The 20983-nt window shown below is 47.6% G+C and overlaps 1 protein-coding gene across 1 annotated transcript in view; it reads right to left on the bottom strand.

Annotated features, from left to right (window-relative positions):
* Positions 1-20983, bottom strand: part of ANKRD33B (ankyrin repeat domain 33B) — a 98172-nt gene that overhangs the window by 27939 nt on the left and 49250 nt on the right. Inside the window, exons 3-4 of the mRNA XM_024124701.1 lie at positions 18312-18344; positions 15244-15325 (exon numbers count right to left, since the gene is read on the bottom strand). Of these exons, the coding sequence (XP_023980469.1) occupies positions 15244-15325; positions 18312-18344 (115 nt within the window). The remainder of the gene's footprint in view (positions 1-15243; positions 15326-18311; positions 18345-20983) is intronic.

The raw sequence follows: 20983 nt of genomic DNA, 5'->3' as shown, positions 1-20983 counted from the left end.
AGAATATTCAATGGAGAAAAGACAGTCTCTTCAATAAGTGGTACTGGGAAAACTGGACAGCTACATGTAAAAGAATGAAATTAGAACACTCCCTAACACCATACACAAAAAAAACCTCAAAATGGATTAGAGACCTAAATTTAAGACTGGATGCTATAAAACTCTTAGAGGAAAACATAGGAAGAACACTCTCTGACATAAATCACAGCAAGATCTTTTTTGACCCACCTCCTAGAATAATAGAAATAAAAACAAAAATAAACAAATGGGACCTAAAGAAACTTAAAAGCTTTTGAACAGCAAAGGAAACTATAAGCAAGATGAAAAGACAACCCTCAGAATGGAAGAAAATATTTGCAAACCAATCAATGGACAAAGGATTAATCTCCAAAAAATATAAACAGCTCATGCAGCTCAATATTAAAAAAAACAAACAACCCAATCCAAAAATGGGCAGAAGACCTAAATAGACATTTCTCCAAAGAAGACCTACAGATGGCCCAGAGGCACATGAAAAGCTGCTCAACATCACTAATTATTAGAAAAATGCAAATCAAAACTACAATGAGGTATCACCTCACACCGGTCAGAATGGCCATCATCAAAAAATCTATGAACAATAAATGCTGGAGAGGGTGTGGAGAGAAGGGAACCCTCTTGCACTGTTGCTGGGAATGTAATTTGATACAGTCACTATTGAGAAGAGTATGGAGGTTCCTAAAAAAACTAAAAACAGAACTACCATATGACCCAGCAATCCCACTACTAGGCATATACCCAGAGAAAACCATAATTCCAAATGACACATGCACCTCAATGTTTGTTGCAGCACTATTTACAATAGCCAGGTCATGGAAGCCACCTAAATGCCCATCGACAGACGAATGGGTAAAGAAGATGTGGTACATATATACAACGGAATATTACTCAGCCATAAAAAGGAACGAAATTGGGTCATTTGTAGAGACGTGGATGGACCTAGAGACTGTCATACAGAATGAAGTCAGTCAGAAAGAGAAAAACAAATACCATATATTAACACATATATGTGGAATCTAGAAAAAAGGTACAGATGAACCGGTTTGCAAGGCAGAAATAGAGACACAGATGTAGAGAACAAATGTATGGATACCAAGGGGGGAAGCGGGGGTGATGAATTGGGAGATTGGGATTGACATGCATAGGCTAATATGTATAAAATAGATAACTAATTAGAACCTGCTGTATAAAAAAAATAAAATTCAAAAAATTGCATCGATATGGGTTTATTTGTTTTGTTCAAGGTATCATCCTAGTGTAAGAGCCTAACGACAGGGGAAACCAGGTGTGGGGTATACGGGAATTCTCTGCACAATCTTTACAGTTTTTCTGTAAGTCTGAACTATTCTAAAATCAAAAGTTCATCTTATGAAAGGGAGATCTAGGCTAGGGCCACTCGATAAGACTGCAAGGTAGGGACGATGGTTCTTGACTGGCTGCTGGGTGTGGATCCCATCCACACTGTCCACAAGCCTCACCAGTGGTTGGGGAGGCGGGGTGCTCACCGAGTGGGTGTGCAATGGACAGAGGAGATGGTGGCCAGCCCCCAGGGAGGGCCGGAGGGTAGAGAGGAGTTGTTGATTCAGAGCAAAGTGAATGGACAGGTCTTGGCGATTATTCGGCTGAGCCAAGTAACAGAAAGAGAAAAGTTAAAGATGACTCCTGGTACCACCCCAGCCCTAGGGTTCTGGCTTCGCTTTGGATGGCCAATGGCATTTTCTCTGAAAGTGTACGGGGGATAGAAGTCCATGGTAGCCAAGCTGGTAACTTTCAAGCTATCTATGTTAACAAAGAAAAGGAAAGCTCCCTTCGGTTCACTGTCATGGTTTTAAAGAAAAAAGGTTAATATCTATATGTTCTTAGAAGCATCATATCCACTCTTGATTTCCACTGAGCAGTAATCACCCAAACCCCAAGGGGGGAATTTTAAACTTTCCCACTCTTAAGTCACCTACGTCACAGCAAACCCCTCTCCCAGGAGATGACACACCTCCTACTTCATAGAGGGAACTGAAACCACAAGGGAAACCCCTCAACTTTCCCCCATCATCCCCAAAACTTCCCCACTTCCCTCCTAGTAAAAAGGAGGGTGTTTCTTCTCCTATTTAAAGATGCCAATCTCTCTTCCCCTTGCAGTGCTTTAAAGCCATTCCCCATCTAATTGTGGGGAATATATTTGTGCTACAAACTACTTCCTCTTTCTCTTCAACCTCTCCTGCCTTGCAAATTCATTCCCACCAGATTGTATTAACGGCCTAAAGCCCTCACCCTGCCTTCTGCCACATGGCTTCAAAGTTCTTCTGTCAAGAAGAACGTTGGCTCACCGGACATCTACAGGCATGATGCCAACAGAAGCTTGAAACACACTCACGGACGGGACTCCTTCTACACTTGTGCCTCAGCTGTCTCCCTGAGAAGAACGTGCCAGGCTGAGACAATGGTCCCAGGTAGAGGATGAGAAATGCACGGAGCAGAGCAGCCCCGGCTGAATGGTCCGGCTCACCCACAGACACACGAGCAAAGGCAGTCTAGATCAGCCGATCCCCAGCCCATCCGCAGATACGTCAACTATAAACATATTTTAAACTAGAGTTTGGGGGCTGTCATGCAGCAGTAAGCTGGTATATATGCTCAAGGGTCTCCCATCTTAAAATATATATGACTGTCTTAGTCCATTCAAGCTGCTGTAAGAAACTACCATTGACTGAGTGGCTTAAAGAGCAAACATGTATTTCTCACAGTTCTGGAGGCTGGGAAGTTCAAGGTCAAGATGCCAGCAGATTCAGCGTCTGGTGAGAGCCCGCTTCCTGGTTCATAGGGTGTCTTCTTGCTGTGTCCTCACATGGAAGAAGGGGTGAGGGAGCTCTCTGGAGTCTCTTGTATTAAAGCACTAACTCTATTCATGAGGGCTCCACCCTCATGACCTAATTACCTCCCCAAAGCCCCACCTCCTATTACCATCACTTGGGGATTAGGAGTCAACATATTAATTTGCAGGGAAGACATAAACATCCAGTTCATTGCAGTGACCAGCAATAATCCCTATGGACCTGCCTCTGTATTCCCGCCATCCACCATCACTCATCTGACTCCTTTTCAGTCTAACTTCCAGAGTCTTCTACTCTCACTTTTGCTACTTATACCCCCCACCAATTCTCCTGAAACCGTCTTCCGTCATTCCCCAATGACTGTCTTGTAGCAATATCCAAGGCTTACTAGTCAGTTCCCATCTTGCTAGACATCTCTGTAGCATTTACCACTTGCTTGTTCCATCCTTTTCAAAACAGGTTCTGCAAATGTCCTGAGAGCTCACCCTTCTGCTTTTCTTCCTGTCTCTCCGGCCACTCAGTTTTCTTTGTGAATTCTTCTGTTTTCTGCTTTCTGAAATGCCACTGGTCCTCAGATGTATGGCTAAGTCCTCTTCTCATCCCCGACACTCTCCCTTGGTGATCCTATCCCCTCTCATGGATCAAGTTATCATCCTAAAACTTCCGGATCACTTATTGCTAGCTAATCTCTCTTTCTGAGTTTCTTACCTAAATATCTTGGGCATCCCACCAGCAAATCAAACTCAACACATCAAACCCCAAACATGTTTCTTCCAAACCTTCTCCTCCAACCCACATGCCTTACTCGATGATGAACACCCCACCAATAACTGACAGAGGCGCCCAGGACAGAAATCTGGGCTTTCTCTTTAGCCCTCCCCTCCCCCTTCCCCATCCAAGTATCACGGAATTCTGCCAATGCCACCTCTTAAACATCTTCCAAACCTGTCCGTGTTTCTCCATCCCCACTTCTAACCTGGATGAGGGCCACCACATCCTTCCTGGGGGTCCACCCCTCTCCTACCTGGACTTCCTGGTTCGATTTCTGCCCCATTCTCTACACTATCAGCAAGAAACTCTTCTGACCAACACAACTACTACTTAAAACCCTTCAGGGTTTCTACTCTTTAGATGAAGTCTCAACTCTTTAACCAACTAGCTCCTTTTTTATCTGACCCTGCTCTCTGAAGGGTAGCAGAATATGCCACCTCAAAACATGCAACTTGGACATAATTATTTTGAGCTGAAGGCAACTGAAAAGAAGCAATTACAAGAAAAGTTCCCTGCCCTCCCCCATGCGCCTAAAAGCAGGACATAAATTTTCTTATTGTATTCCTTTATGTTTCCCCAGTTTTACTGAGATATAATGAATATATATCACTGTGTGAAATTAAGGTGTACAGCATAATGATTTGACTTACACATATTGTGAAACATTACCATAGTAAGTTTAGTTAACATCCATCATCTCATACAGGTACCAAAAAGCTGGGGCGGCAGGGGGGGGGGCGGCGGATGGTTTTTCTTCTTTGTGATGAGAACTCTTCAAAAACTGCTTTCCCTTGTCCTGTCATTTCACCACAAATGTATCACTCTTTATGGAAGATGACATATAAGCCAGAGTTCTAAACCAAAAAGCTGGGGCGGCGGGCGGGGGGGGGCGGCGGATGGTTTTTCTTCTTTGTGATGAGAGCTCTTCAAAAACTGCTTTCCCTTGTCCTGTCATTTCACCACAAATGTATCACTCTTTATGGAAGATGACATATAAGCCAGAGTTCTAAGCCACTTCCTTGAGTTATTCATTTTTCCCTGGGTGTCCCCCATTTATACACACGTGTTTATAGATGTCTGGTCCTCTCTTGTTAGTCTTTTATTACAGGGGTCTCAGTTAGGGACCCAGAAGGGTAGAAAGAAGGTTATTTTTCCTCCCCTATAGCCCTTCTTCATCCTCAGCTCTCGCACCAATGCCCTTCTCCTCGATTCTTTAATCATAACTCTCTTTTTAATTCAGCTGTGTACCACACTTTCTCTTAATCTGGTGGCCTTTGCACCAGGCTAGTTCCCCGCCTGGTATACTCTTTCTTTGCTTTCTACCCAATTACCCGATGAGCCTTCGCTTCCACTGGAAACTCTGCCCTGGTCCCCCAAGCCTGGATTAGGCACCTGAACCATGATGCCTCATGGTCCACATTTCCATGTGGCCATGGATTCCCACAGCCACCACTCTTGCTCATAAGTTCAAAACTTCCAACTGACTGCAAGCTCAATAAATATTTAGTAAGTAAAAAAGCGGAAGGATTCCTACTTCTCCGTTGAAAAAAATTCACTTATCAAAAAGGTTGCTAATTTTCAAGCCATAACCCACATTAACTAAGATTACATGGCCATCACAATTATTAGTTCAACATGGAATTGGGTACCAATGATGGGCTAAACGTCTTGTTTATTCCTTTATTCAAGGAAAGGAAACAGACAATAAACCTGTGCAGACCTAAAAATGGAATTAGGGTTGTCTAGACATGATTGGTCTGACACCAGGTACTCAAAATATACTTTTCCAAACCAAGCCAGTAGAGGGAACTGTTGATTGGAAATATCAGGTCCCAGCAGCACTGCTGAAGAGAACAGATTCTTCGTCCCCATCCAGAGGAGGGGAAAATGCACAAGGGGAGCAGGGGGCAGGCAGCACAGACAGGCTTTCCTCTTGTCTGTCTGAGAGCAGGGCCAGCTGCTGCGAAGGAGGTGGCATTGCTGTGCTCTATCAGAAAGGCTCCAAAAAATGGAGCTCATGGGAAAAGGCGAGGCGATGCTAGGAAACCTCAGAGACGTGCCAAGTTCTAATGTACTTAAAACAGTAGAAACCGAGTAAAAGGAAAACACTTCAAAAATCCATAAAAGGGCTTCCCTGATGGCGCAGTGGTTGCGAGTCTGCCTGCCGATGCAGGGGAGCCGGGTTCGCGCCCCGGTCTGGGAGGATCCCACGTACCGCGGAGCGGCTGGGCCCGTGAGCCATGGCCGCTGGGCCTGCGCGTCCGGAGCCTGTGCTCCGCAACGGGAGAGGCCACAACAGAGGGAGGCCCGCCTACCACAAAAAAAAAAAAAAAAAAAAAAAAATCCATAAAAATCACGATGAAGTCAGACTAGAAATCGTGATCGGCTATAGTGATAATAAGACAAATACAATGAAGAGGCGTTGGCCTGCCTCAGGCCAAGTCATACATTCTCCGCTGAAGCGGGGCACTCCCCAAATCCGGTTCACAAGTCAGAACACACACACACAGCCTGAGCCTGCCAGCCACTCCTGGGAGCCTCACTGCCACCCTGTCCCCAGCAAACCAGTGACACGAATAATGCCAGGCTGGCTCTCAGTGCATTTCCTCCAAAATCTTAAAGATAAGTTCAAGGAATAACAAGTTTTACGGATGCACCAGAGGTTACTTGTACTGAACCAGCTTGATATTATTGCCAGCTCAGAAGGACCCCTGCAGTTTTCTCACTTCATGTTTTACTCCTGCTCTTCTGTTCAAGGGGAAGAGGAAACAGAGAAAGTAAACACCTAACGCCATCCCCGGGGCGTGTAATTCATTTCTTCGGTTATCCTACTTTACACTTTTGTTAGGGGAAGTAAGGTAGAAGTTGAAATTACTGGCTGAATGAGATTTAGGGATTATTTGAGGCTTTATTTTCATATATCCTCTCCATGGGAAAGGCCTAATTTAGATCCAGCTGTATCTTTATTCTGCATAAGGATCTGAGGAGGTGAGACCTCGCAGAGAACGCGGGCCAGGCAGACCCAGGCACTTGCATCCTAATTTACACTCCTGACTCTCAGACGAGCTACACAGCTGTGATATCATATAATACAAACATGTGGTCGCTTTACAGTTTTCCTTAACCACACAGATTCTGCGGAGGCCAAAGCTGACTGAGGTCACGCCACTGCCCTGGCCAGCGATTTGTTTTGCCCGGGCCAGGGTGTGTGACACAACCCCGGCAGATGTGACTGAAGCTGCGCGGGAGGCTTCTGCAGATGTTTTCCCGTCTTAGAGAACAGAACATGGACAGGGATTTGTTCCTCCTTCCCGAAGCCTCCTGTGTTGTAACGTGAGGCCACGCTGCTTGGAGCTGCCAGGCCAGCTTGGGACCAAGAGGCAAAAGGTCAAGAACACTCCTGAGAAGCCAGCTGCAGGTCCTGACATCAGGAAGCCATGCAGTGAAGCAACCCCCCAGCTGTTGCCTTCAGACATATCATGTTGCAAGAGAAGACTGTTTCCTCATCGTTGAGGCTTGTTTTGTTGGGTATGCAGTAGACTGCACCCAAAAGCACCCTAGCAGATCCTAGGCTCCAATAAGAATCAGGGAAACAAACAACAAGCGAAGTCCATTTTGAGTTGACAAGCTCTCAGCCCTTGGGAACGTGGTGGGAAATATAAATTGGTACAGCTTTTCCTAAAAGCCACTCGGCAGGGGCTACGTCAATGTGCACATTTAAAAGGTGCACGCCCTTTGATGAAGCGGTTGAGTTCTAAGAATCTATCTGTGCATTTCTTCTCTTTCCTTCTCTGCCCTGCTCTGACCGCCACAGACCACACCTGCCGGGTTCCTTAGCCCTGAAGTCTCAGGTGTGACTGAGCAGGGGCCCGGTGCAAGGAGGGCGGGTATGAGCCCCTGTCCCCTGCCCCCCTCCCTCCTCGAGGGGCTCAGGTGTTCCAGGTCCCAGCTCCTGGGGGCAGCCCTCCCGGGCTCTCTCTCTCTCTCTCCAGGGCCTGCCTCTGAGCTCTGCCGCCACCTCTACTGACAGTCCCCTTACCCATTCCTCAGTTTAGACTCTGAGCGCACCTGCAGCTCCACCTGTTTCCGGCCGGGATGCTGACAGGTACGCCCTCCTCAGAGACGCGCGCGCGCGCCTCCTCCCCACCCCATCAACACAAAGGGCTCCACTCCGGCGTGGTCTGAAACAGCCTCATTCAGAAACCCGCGCACACTAGACTTTAAATTTGGGAGATGGGGTTACGTGTGCCCTTGCCCTCCCTGTAGACCCAGCACTTAGCACGGCCCTTGGACATGAAGTGACTGCTGAATAAATATTTGTTTTAAAAGAGGATCTTGTACAGAATGGATGACCCACGGCTTACCGAACCGTCTCAGTTACTGGACTCGGGGGACACGGCCCCGAACACACCATCACTCGGGTGTGCCGCTGTGAGAGGCAGGGAAATCTTGTGTGCACAAGTCTACACGGAAAGATCTCCTAGACAGACTGAGTGAAAAAAACTAAAATCACAGTCTCTACAGAATTACCCCATTCGCGTAAATAAAAGGTGCGTGCACACCCTTTGTGTTTAAAAGGAGAGAGAGTGAGTGCTGGAGACATAACCAGCTGCAACGTGGTCAGTCAATGAGAGAATTGGGGAGAGTGAAAAGGGACTTCTTTTTTTTATATAATAATACTTCTGTCGTGATTTTTCACTGTAAGCATGTATTACTAGATATCTTTCAGAATTAAGACATCATCAAATAAATAAAGCTGGTTATGGAATTGGATTAAAACGGGACATCATTTGATTCTATCAGCTGAAAGCCCAAACAGCCTCTCTTTGGTCAAACAGTACATGAAAGTCATGAGCAGATGCTCAGTTGCTTTCCTTTATTCTCCCTTTGATTTAGTGACAGCTCTGTGTCCCTCCGACATCTCACCCGGGTCCATGAACTACCCCACCCCACCCCCGGCTCTTATACCCACTGACAGGCACCCTGGGTCACCATTCGGTATAGGAACGTGTAAAGCCCCAGTTGGCAAAGTGAGGTCCCCAGACCGGCGGCATCAGATCACCGGGGAACTCACTGAAAGGCACAGTCTCGAGCCCCACCCCAGACCTACACAATCCAGAACTCCAGGGGCGGGGCCCAGAAATCTGTGTTTTAACCAGATCTGGGTTAAAACATAGATTATCCACCTGTGGGTGACAGCAATCCCACTTGTAACCGAGCAGGACCCTATGAGGCCTTCACGGGACAGACCACCACCCCCCGTGTCCCCTGCCTGCCTCTTGTTGGTAGAAAAACTTTAGCCTCGCAGGCCTCCCCCGAGTTCCAAAGAAATTTAATCAGAGAAGTGAGAAAATGCAGAAACAAAGGAAAACAGGCAAGCAAGGCAAATTAATAATGGTTTAGCCATTAAACAAAGTCAAGGCCCTTGAGTTCCTCCTCAAGGGCTACAGGCGATAGAATCTGAGCCGTGTCCTTTAAGCTGTTTTGCAGATACTGAAGTCCCCACCAGGTGGGAGAAGTTAACTGTATGCCGCCCACAGGCACGTAGACCCCAGACGGGTCGGAACCAGAAGGGTGATGATGCCGACTCCCAGTTACTTCCCACCAGCCAATCAGAAGAGCGTCCACGAGCTGACCACGCCCCCCACGGCCCCTTCCCCCACCCTGTCTTTAAAAACCTCTTCCCTGAAGGCCTGGGGAGTTCGGGCCTTTTAAACACTAGCTGCCTGGACTCCTTGCTTGGTGTCTGCAATAAACGCTGCCCTCTCCTCCACCACACCTGGTGTCAGGACACTGGCTTTACTGCCTGCGGGCGAGTGGACCCAAGTTTGGTTCAGTAACAAGCTGAAGGCTGAGGACCAGGCTGTGCTCTAAGGCCATGGTGCTCTCAGGGAGGGAAGCAGCCCCGTGAGGTCATGACCTCCCCCTGCGGCAATAAATTAGGGAAAAACCGCTTCCTTACACGGAAGCAATTAAGAGAAAGAAGGAAATGCTTTTTAATTGGACTTCTTTTAAAGTAGCACAAGAACCATACTCCCCCTCCTTCCCCTCCCCCTAAACAATTCAATCCTAAAGCTTTGGTGGGCAGCGCCAGGAAGCCTCCCCCACCCCCGAAGGCCTGGGTGGGTGTCCCAGGGCTCAGAGCCCCCCGTGGAGGGAGCGGGTGCCACGCAGAGGTGAGAGTGGTTAAGAAACAGACACTACAGATAGAACTTGGACGCATCAGTCAATAGGCGGAGGATCCTGGAAGCCAGGAAAAAGAGAAAATACGTTACAATATTGTTTCTATAAAAGAAGATGGAAAAGAACTTATCTATGCATCCAGTCGTTAACAATGGTTATTACCTCTAGAAAGTGAAATGGGAAAGAACTAATAAGCCTGAGGAGCTAAGAGATCTTCACCCTTAAGTTTAATTGCTTTATGTGTTTAATTGCTTATGTGCTGTTTTTTCCAAACAGTGTGTATCGTTTTTTACAATCAGCTTATAAGAACACCAGCAAGTCTGAGTGGAGAAAGCACCCAGGACGACGTTGCCAGCCTCCTGCATGAGCCGGTCTGGGTCACATCCCCGCCCCCCTGCCACAACCTCACCTCTGGTACCCATGTACTTAAACACACCCCAGCCATGTGAGTCCTGCCACTACCCTCCAGTCTAACTCTGTCTGGAGGGGAGGCTCCACCGGGGACCACCAGCGCTCTTGAGGTCACAGCAGGAGGGCCATGAACACAGGAGTCTTGTCCCGTCCCAGTTTCCCGCCTGTGACCAAAGCAATAGGGAGAAGCCTTATCGGACCTAGAAACCACAGAAGGACACCATCCACCGGCCAGAATTCCAGAAAGGAATTTCTGTCGGAGGCAGTGGAGACAGGAGCCAGCTGTAGGGAAGGATGGGGCATTACAGGGTTTTGTTTTTGTTTTTCACTTTTAATTTTCTATTAGGGTACAGCCGATTAACAATGTTGTGATAGTTTCAGGTGACTCAGCCATACAAATACATGTATCCATTCTCTCCCAAACTCCCCTGCCATCCAGGCTACCACATAACATTAAGCAGAGTTCCCTGGGCTCTACAGTAGGTCCTTGCTGGTTATCCATCTTAAATATAGCAGTGTGTACGTGTCAATCCCAAACTCCCTAACTATCCCTTCTCCCCACCCTTCCCCCCTGGTAACCATAAGTTTGTTCTCTAAGTCTGTGAGTCTGTTTCTGTTTTGTAACTAAGTTCATTTGTATCATTAAGCAGAGTTCCCTGGGCTCTACAGTAGGTCCTTGCTGGTTATCCATCTTAAATATAGCAGTGTGTACGTGTCAATCCCAAACTCCCTAACTATCCCTTCTCCCCACCCTTCCCCCCTGGTAGCTATAAGTTCCTTCTCTAAGTCTATGAGTCTGTGCATTACATGTGTTTGAGTAGACCGGGGGCCACTCCAGCAGTGCCCCAGGGAAAAAGGGGGGCTGCAGGGACACACGGAGACCCACTGATGCCACTTCCAACGCCGCAGGCGCACGAGCCAAGCAGGAGACCTGAGGTGCTCCCACCCGCAGCTCCTGCGGCCACAGCAGAAACGACACCAGCTAGGGGCGTGCAGTGCTCAACCTCGGCCGGCACAGACCGCTGCCCCACCGTACGCCTGCAGCCCAGGGACGGGAGCCGCTGCTGGGACTGCCCTCAGCCCCGCCTGGCTTTCCCCCTCTGCACCCCAGGCCTCAGACCCGGAGCCTGGAGAGCACGTGGAGCCCTCTCCTTCTCCCTTTGCTGGGCCTCTCTCTAACCCTGAAAGGACCTGTGTCATCTTTGACTTAAATAAACCAGGTCAGGGAAGCACAGGCTCTGCTTAACGATGAGCGGTACGGACTAAACGTTGTATTCCTCCAAATTCCTAGGTAGAAGCCCCGAGCCCCCAGCGTGACTGTACTTGGAGATGGAGCCTTTGTGCGGGTAACTTAAGGGTAAATGAGGTCAGAAGAGTGGTGCCTGATCCAATAGGACTGGGGTCCTTATAAAAGAAGACACCAGAGACCTGGATCTTGCTATCTCCACCGTACAAGGACACAGCAGGAAGATGCCACATGCGTGCCAGGAACCAAACGGCCCAGCACCTTGACCTTGGACTTCCAGCCTCCAAAACTGTAAGAAATAAATTTCTGTTGTTTAAGCTCCCAATTTATGGTATTTTGGTAACAGCAGCCCAAACGGGCTAAGATGTTAGTATGCTCATGAAGAAAAAAGTAAATTTAACCCAATGTATAGCATAAAAACACACTAATGAAGAAATATGAAGCATTTCCACAGATCCGGGAGTAAAAGATAGAAAAGAAAAAAACAATGATGAGAGAAAGCTGTGACATGAGGACCTAACCTACACCTAAGAGGGAACCCCAGGAAGCAAAAACAAAGCAAGGCAGATGCAGTGTTCAAAGAGATAACAGCATTTCCACAGATCCAGGAGTAAAAGATAGAAAAGAAAAAAACGATGAGAGAAAGCTGTGACATGAGGACCTAACCTACACCTAAGAGGGAACCCCAGGAAGCAAAAACAAAGCAAGGCAGATGCAGTGTTCAAAGAGATAACAGGAAAGTGTCCCCTAAAGTCAAGATATGCCTAATATAAGTCAAACACAGAGAGCGGAATGTAAATATATGATAGTGACAGCTGGGGTTTTTTTTGTTGGTGGTGGTTGGATGGGTTCTTCTCAAGGATGAGGGGCAGGAGATCTTTAAAGGCTGAGAAACAGGGTATCAACAGAGACAAAAATCAGGCTGCACTCAGACTATTCCTCTGCAACATGAAATTTAAAAAAAAAAAAAAAACACCAAAAAAATAAAAAATAAAAAAAAGCAAAAAGACAAGTTGTTATTTTCTGAGTGAAAACAACATAAAAACATTTTCAAATAGGCAAGAATTCAGAAAGTGCCTCATGGGTATTAAACCACCACTAATATCCCTACACACATAAAGAGCTCTCGCAAATCAATGAGTAACCTTGCCTTCCTGTACTTTCTCGTACTCCGGGATGAGACTTGTGCTCTCGTCCATGCCTTGGCCCTGCTGCTAGGGAAGGCCTGGCAACCCTTCTGTATTCCGGCAGGGACTGGAGTCTGGCGCTAACACTTTCCTCCTGCCGTGAAGACCTCTTAGATGGCTCAGCATTTCAAAGGCCTGGGGACCGAGTGGAGGCAACGTTTCTCCGACCACCGCTCCTTTCATGTACACCCCTCTGAGTTGGCGTTCCGAAGGCTGAAAGCCAGCCCAGACCCACCTCTCCCCTATGGCCCACCATCGCGGCCACCAGGACCTGAGCCTTCTGCCCCACGGCTTGTTCTCCTTCTCTGCTCTCTGAAACAGCCTCTGTGCCCACCAGGGTCATCTCGCCCCTGTCACCACACATCACCCCCCCAGCCTCACGCCACTCGAATGTGTTCCCTCTCATTGTATCTAGACCCTTGATGACCTGGTCCCCTGCCTCCTCGTGGGGCCACCCCTCCCCCATCCTAGTCGCACATGGTCCTTGGCTATTCCTAAGGCATGCCGGGCTCCCTATTGGTCCTGAGGCTCTGCAGTGCATCGGCCGGCATGGCCTCCCTCTGACCTCTGCAATGCCCAGCTCAATGCCCACCCCCTCCACGACCCCTGTCCCAAACCACCAGGCTAGACGGGGTGCTCTCACGCCAAGGCTCCCAGCGCACCCCTTCATCAGAGCCCCCTCAGACGGCTATTTAGCTGGACAATTACTCAAGGGCAGAAGTGCCCTTCACTTCACCACCCCTGGTCCCTGCCCAGGTTCTTGGCCAGCGGAGGTAATGAGTGATAAGGTCACTGACCGCCTCTCACAATATCCTTTTACTCTTTTGCTGTTCAGGACGTTGTGCACCTGGGCTTTCAAAGTCTGGAGCGCCTCCGTGGAGGGGAGGCTTCACGCCCTGACACCCGATGAGGTGGACGTGTGTGAGCACAGCCCTGACACCTGGCTAAGTCTGGGGGGTTTTCTGCCTTAGGCTTCTCGACTGAAAAGCAGGTGAGCACAGACTACTTCCCGTTATGGGGACAAAACTGCAAGACGCTGAGTCTCCGCTTCCCCTGGGCTCCGCGATCAGTCACCCACGCTGGATTAGACACAGGGGCCTGTGATGCAAGACAGGGCAGGGAAGTCCCCCTTGGGTGGCAGAGGCAGAAATTCCCTTTCCAGAATCAACATGCTGTGCGGTTTGGGGCACTTTCTGCAGCGTCCCGGCCCCGAGTCCGGTTCTCACCAACTCTCAGCAACGGTGACCCACATTCTTTAATAAACAAACGCCTTTTCTTCCTAACTCAGCCGGAAGTAGCTTCTCTGCTGGAAACTGAGAACCTGAGTGATGCAACAGATGTAATCTTGAAGGCCAAGAATTTTGCAAGTGGTCTACTACAAACCCGGTTAGTACCACGGTTACAAAGGAAGTGCAGTTCTAAAGGGACAAGCACAGTTTCATGTTTGTCCCCAAAATGTCCGAGTACAATTCCAGAAGAGGAGAGCTGTGCACAGGGCACTTGGCGATGCTGGCGTGAGGATGACCTCTGGAGATGAACATCCCAGGACGAAGTTCCCTTACCCTTTACAAGGCGCTCTCACTACCAGCCTCACCTTGTTACACGGATACACTCTCCGCAAGAAGCCCCTGGTTTCCTTTACATCCCCAGGCCAAGTTCGAGGTTACCTCATAAACATGTCCACTTTTATACACTCACTGTCACTAGTGCCTCTTCCACTGATGAGTTCACCAGCAGCTCCCGGATCCCAGGAGCACAGGGTGGGGTGCAGTGCTCTTGGGTAGGGGATGTGGAGCTGGCTTTCTGGTGCAGCTTCATGGTCAAAGACTTCGGGCAGTTTCAGAGCTAGCTCCGCCCCACGCTGAGTCCTGCACTAGCGCGTAAGCTGCACTTGGAACAGACAGCGGACCTGACTCCCTGCTAGGTCTATTTCTTTTGCTCTCACCTTTGTGCTCCGTCGCCTGTGCTTAGTCATGCTGGCTCTACACCTTTTGTAAAAGAATGTTGCCTCGAGCCTGAAATATACAGGATAGCTCATTCTCCAGGCCCTGACCTTTAAAGGTGTAACACTTTTCCATCCACATAGAGATAAAAAGTTGCAAAACAGAAAACAACACCGGTCTTGTTGGAGGTTTATAGGAACATTGTGACCAGACCTGCTCAGGCAGCTGCAAGAACAAAGGATTCCGGCAGGAAGAAGTTTCCAACAACCAGCCACGCTCCCTCCCCTTTTAGTATAAAAGAAGCCTGAATTCTAACTCGCAGGAGATGTTCTCTGGGACACTGGTCCGCCTCCACCGTCCTCTTGGTTTGCTGGTTTTCTGAATGAAGTCGCCGTTCCCCACCCTAACACCTCAGCTCTGGGTTGGCCGGCCTGTCACGCAGAGAGCAGTAAGAGCTTGGACTCCGCAACGCACTGTCCCCAACACACACAGAGAATGTCACCCACCTTCAGCCCTTTCCTTGTCCCTCTTAGCAGTAAAGCACGACCTCCGATCAACGACATCCTTCTGACGTCAATCTCAGGAGCAGGGTCAAGTGCAACCGCCAGCACCACTGCCTGGGAGGGAAGGGAAGCTGGGTCTTACCTGCCTGTGCAGCCGTGATTAGGGCCGTGTTGCCCTCGCTGTCCTGCCAGTTGACGTCAACGTGGGGGCAGTCTGCTAAGACCACCACAGTATCCACAAAGCCGTGGTAGCAGGCGACAATGAGGCCGGTCTAGAAACGAAGAGGGAAGCAGGTCAGAGGGGAAGATCACCACCCAACACCAAGATGACTCTCGGTGAGGGCGGGTGCTAGGTGGCTTCAGGAAGGGGGCTGGTCTCTAGGAGAGCTTATTAGAAGGTTCGATCTTTAAGCTCCACTGCCCCTCCCACCCCTACTCCTACCTCCGGGGTGGGGAGGAGAGGGTGGAAATCTGAGTCCAAGGACTAATGGCCAATGATTTAATAGCTGAGCAAATCAAGCCTACTTAATGAAACCCCCATAGCATCCTAAACAACGGGGTTCAGAGAGCTGCTGGGTTGGTGAACACACGGAGGTGCCGGGAGAGGGCGTGGAAGCCCCGCACCCCTCCCCCATGCTTCTCCTCCATCTGGCTGTTCCTGAGTTACAGACTTTATAATAAAGCAGCAGCAGGATGTAAAGCACTTTCCCAAGTTCTGTGAGTCGTTCTAGCAAATTACTGAACCCGAGGAGGGGCTGCGGGAAACCCCAAATTTCTAGCCGGTCAGGCAGAAGGTGGCCCGTGGGTCCTGCGACAGGCCTCTGAGTTGGGGGCAGTCTTGGGGGACTGAGCCCTTAACCCACGGGGTCCTTGCTGACTCTAGATAGTGTCAGAATTGAACTGAATGGTTAGACACCCTGCTGGTGTCGGAGAACTGGAGAACTGGTGTGGAAAAACGACGTGGATTTGGTGTGAGAGAAAACCCCAACGCTTGACATCAGGGGAAAAAAAACACCACTGGGTGTTCTTTTCTGCAGATGCTGGACAGGTGATGACAGTGGTCATCATGCGCCAGGAAGCAGGACGAGAACCCGACGTGCTGGCACCCTGACCACAGATTTCTAGCCTCCAGAACTGTAAGAAATAAATTTCTGTTGTTAAGCTACCCATTTTATGGTATATTTTGTTATAGCAGCCCAAGCTGATTAAGTCACCTTGTAACAAAGGATTCAGTGAGATCCTAAAATTCAACCCAGAGCAAAAGTTCAAGATCCAGAGTTAATGATCAAGTGACTCTGAGCCCTGCCAGCTGCACCCACCAGCGCTCGGGGACGCAAACGTCAAGTTTAGGACAATCCCACAGTGGCCCAGCTCTATTTTTACCAGATTTTTAATAAGAATGTAATTGTTCATGGAATGAAGAGAGGGCACGGGCAACCCCTCACGCTTATCTCCATAAGGCTCCTAGTTGCCCTCCCAATATATTAAATGTCAATTATTAGAATTTTTAAAGTTTCAGAGAATACCATTCATTTTTTAACACTGACATGCATACTGCAGCAAAGTGAACTGTATAATTCTGTGACTATAGTAAAGGCTATCTAATAACCTTCCTGCTTGTGCATTCTTTGAAATAGGTCATTCTATCCGCAGAATGAAATGTTTCACAATAATTTAATTTTAAGGAGAAACAAGCATGGAGTCAGCCCAGGCAGGCTCTACTTCTAAGCTTTCAGTGTCTCCGATAACCAGAGGTCACTGCCCCCAACACCTGCATCCTCCCAGCTAACTTGTCAGCTCACTGCTGCATAAATGGTCCAGAAAACTTGGGATTCCCCACATCGTAAATGCTGCAATCTCACTTTGAGTTTCTTTGGCTAACAGTATTTCTCAAATATTCCACAGTCATCTCCCGACTTATAAATGAGGCATGTTGTACAAAATATAGCCACTTCCTTTTTATATAATTCCACAATGAGCTCATATTTACTACAGAAAAAAAATCCAGAAACATAGATAAGAAAAAAAATTTTCAGTCCAGACACACAATCTCTCTCTCTCACACACACACACACACACACACACACACACACACACACACACACACTCACACTTTTTAAAAAAATTTTAAACCAAAACAGAGGATTATTTCCTATATGTTTGTCAGGAATATACAGCAACTTCTACCAATAAAAGTAATTCTGTGTCAGCATTTCCGGCGGCTGTGGGGTATCATACATACTGCAGAATCTTAGTTATTTAATGGATCCCTACTCTTGGACTCTGAGATTTTTTTCCTGTTTTTCTCTATTATGAGTCAAACCGGCAATGAAAATTCCTAGAGCTGAGGCTGTCTGCATATCATTTCTTATTTTCTCAGAGGACATTCTTAGAAGCTGTATTTCTGGGTTAAAGGAAAGAGTTATTCTGAAAGTTTTTTAACACATATTTCAAACCTGCCCTTCAGAAACATCTCAAAGGACATCTACTTTCACCAATCCTGCCACCCAACCATTAGTTATGGATTCCAGGGAATTCCTTGGCGGTCCAGTGGTTAGGACTCTGCGTTTTCACTGCTGAGGGCCCAGGTTCAATGCCTGGTCAGGGAACTAAGGTCCTGCAAGCCACGTGGTATAGCCAAAAAAAAAAAAAAAGAGGATTCTGGGTCAAAAGGAAGACATCCCTTTGGCAGGTAATAAATAAAGGGATGCTCTCCAAGGCTCCTGAAGTTCCTGGTTCTTTTGGAATCAGCCTCACCTCCACTTCTTCCTACCCCAATCAAAAGGCGGTCTGTTCTAGAACCACAGCCCCTTCCAGCCCCTAAGGTAAGCCTTCCCTAAGTGTGAAGTAAGCCCCTTCTGATGGTGGCCTTGGAAATCTTAGCATAACCTTAGGTCAGAAATGAAGATTATCCGGAAAAAAAAAATAGATGATGCAATTTAAGGGCTCAGGATAAAATGGTATTGAACACAGAAGTAGTAGCTCTAGTCTCCACAGAGACTTCCATTACTACTAAAAATCATTACCTTTATCACCTATTTTCTGGGAATCTGTTCCAAATGGCTGACATTTCCATTTTTAAAACTAGTGTTTAGCTATAACTTAAACTCTGTTTTGGCTGGGTCATCTTGGTGCCCCCGACAGGAAGCTGGGAGGGGAGCTACAATCTTTAGCAACCCCTGACCATGGCCTCCCAAGACCATTCAACAAAGGACTTGTCACAAAGGAAAGTACTGTCCACCCGCCGAATCGTCAGAAGCCCACTGGCACGCGGTTCCCTGACGCCACAGACAGCTTATTTTAAAAATTACAAACAAAGCATTCATGTGAATAAAATATTATTATTAAGGGAAAAAAAAGTAAGCTACCTACAAGTGGAAGCCCCCATTTAGAGGTCAGCTAGAAACTCTAGGCCCTCGAAATACAACCCTAATTTCCAAAGCCTACATACAGTGGAAAAGTCAGAGCAATGATAACAAAATAAAGTTGAGATGTCTCTGCTTAAAAATTGTAAGTATTTGTACATGAAAAAACAAAGATAAACAAACCAAAACCCCATTCCTCGTAGGAAGAAAGGATGATATAACACTAGGATTCTAACAACATCATTTATTACATTAACAGATTAAAGGGGAGGGAGAAGAAAGAGGACCATCCTCTAAGTGTGTTAAAGCTCTCAATACACACACACACACACACACACACACTAGAAAATGCACAGAAAACATCTGGAAGCATTGCACCAAAATACTGAATTAGCATCCTCTGTAGAAGAAAGCGGAAGAGAGGTCTGTTCGTTTTATGCGTACCCAGATATTTGGTCAAACGTTACTCTAGGTGTTTCTGGGACAGTATTTTTTGCATGATATTAACATTTAAATCAGTAGATGCTGACTAAAGCAGATTACCCTCCATGACGTGGGTGGGCCTCATCCACTCAGTTGAAGGCCTGAACTGAAAAAGAATGACCCCCACCCCCCCAGCAAGCAGGAAGGAATTCTCCTGGCAGACTGCCTTTGGACTCAAAACTACACCTCTCCCCTGGGTCTCCAGCCTGCCAGCGACCCTGCCGATTTTGGACTCGCCCAAGCTTCCACAATTGTGTGAACCAATTCCTTAAAAGAAATGTCTCTATCCCCCCCATATACAGAGATGCAGATATAAATGGACAGCTATGGATAAATCGCACTAACTATATAGCTCTATCTCTCTAAAAATCAATATATGTATATATGCATCTATCTAACCATGTATCTCTCTATATGTCTATAGATACACACACACCACACACACACTCTCTACTGGTTCTAGCTCTCTGGAGACCCCTGATTAATACAAGGTAGTTGGGGAAGGAACACGTCAGAGAACTAATTTCACTTTTCACTCCATTTCGGTACCATTAGAATTCTTTAAAACAAAGCCATATTCGTGAGGAACTTACACGATTTTACTTCACAATGAAAAACAAGGAAGCAAACTCGGTGTTTAACAACAGTCTCGTGAGGAAATACAGTTTTATCACAACAGCTGTAAACAACTAAAAAAAAAGAACCATCTGTGAAGAGGGGAGGGGGGCAGTGGGCAAAAGAAACAGGATGTGACAAACAAGGGGGAGACTGAGGCACCCAGATGCACGTACAAACCCCACAGCCATATGGCACAATACTAGAGTAATTCCCCTGATCATACAGAAGAAACAGGACAGAGCCCATTTCCGACCGTAAGGGAAAACTCCACCATTCATTGTATAACTTTTAGGTTCAGAACCAAGAGCACACTCAGCTACTTGAAAACTGATTTCTATGCCTTTCTCCAAAATAATACCACCCACGGGGGCAGGGAAAAGTTTATGTGACTTTATGAAAGAACTCGAGAATTCTGGTCTTCTTAAGCTACACTATGTTTCTAAAAGGTGACCATGCACCACTGCTATTGTGGGCGTAATCTGTTGGGTAAAATGTGTTAGCCATTGTTTCAATAATCTCATTTATGATTAAGCACCATGACAAGAAAGTAAATTCCAGGATGAAAATTTGATCTATGTTGGTTACTGCCAGGTCCCCAGCTCTGAGAACATAGCTGAGCTGATATATACTTGTTGAGTAAACGAACGAGGACTAGGGCTTCGGTAAAGTTTCTTCCTGGATGGTAAGGGGATCTGAACTTTGCACCATCGCATTCAATGGCGAGGGCACGGCCGGGACCCTCTGGGCAGAAGGCGCTGCCCAGCCCCGGCCTGGCACGTACACTAACGGGCATCACTCCTGCACATCTGGTGGAAGGCAAAAGAGCCCAGCAACTATCACAGTAACAATGCCTGAACTTGCGGACTTTAAATAATTCTCATAGAAACTATCTCTCTGTAAATGTGGCTTTGGTGTTATGTATCTCATAAAACACTTGCAGGGAGCTCCCTGGCGGTCCAGTGGTTAGGACTGCACGCTGCCACTGCAGGGGGCCCGGGCTCCATCCCTGGTCAGGGAACTAAGATCCCACAGTGCGGCCAAAAAAAACCCCCCCAAACAAAACAAACAAACCAACAAAAACACTTTTGCAGATGTGTGTGACAGGACGTTTTACTCTGAGGATTGTTTCCGGGTTCCTTGAGACATGTTTACAATTGGGATAGCTGATGAGGTCAAGGGGCTGAGGGGAGGTAGTCAGCAAAGCCCATAATCTCAGGAGGACTGTTGGTGAGCCTGGAAATCTGTCAGACAGACATAACAAAACAGCTACTAGGGGGCTTCCCTGGTGGCGCAGTGGTTGAGAGTCCGCCTGCCGATGCAGGGGACACGGGTTCGTGCCCCGGTCCGGGAGGATCCCACACGCCGCGGAGCGGCTGGGCCCGTGAGCCATGGCCGCTGAGCCTGCG

This window comes from Physeter macrocephalus, chromosome 8, assembly GCF_002837175.3.
Source record: "Physeter macrocephalus isolate SW-GA chromosome 8, ASM283717v5, whole genome shotgun sequence".
NCBI classification, from domain to species: domain Eukaryota; kingdom Metazoa; phylum Chordata; class Mammalia; order Artiodactyla; family Physeteridae; genus Physeter; species Physeter macrocephalus.
The sequence above is the reverse complement of the archived record's forward strand: the minus strand, read 5'-3'. Positions and strand labels throughout refer to the sequence as shown.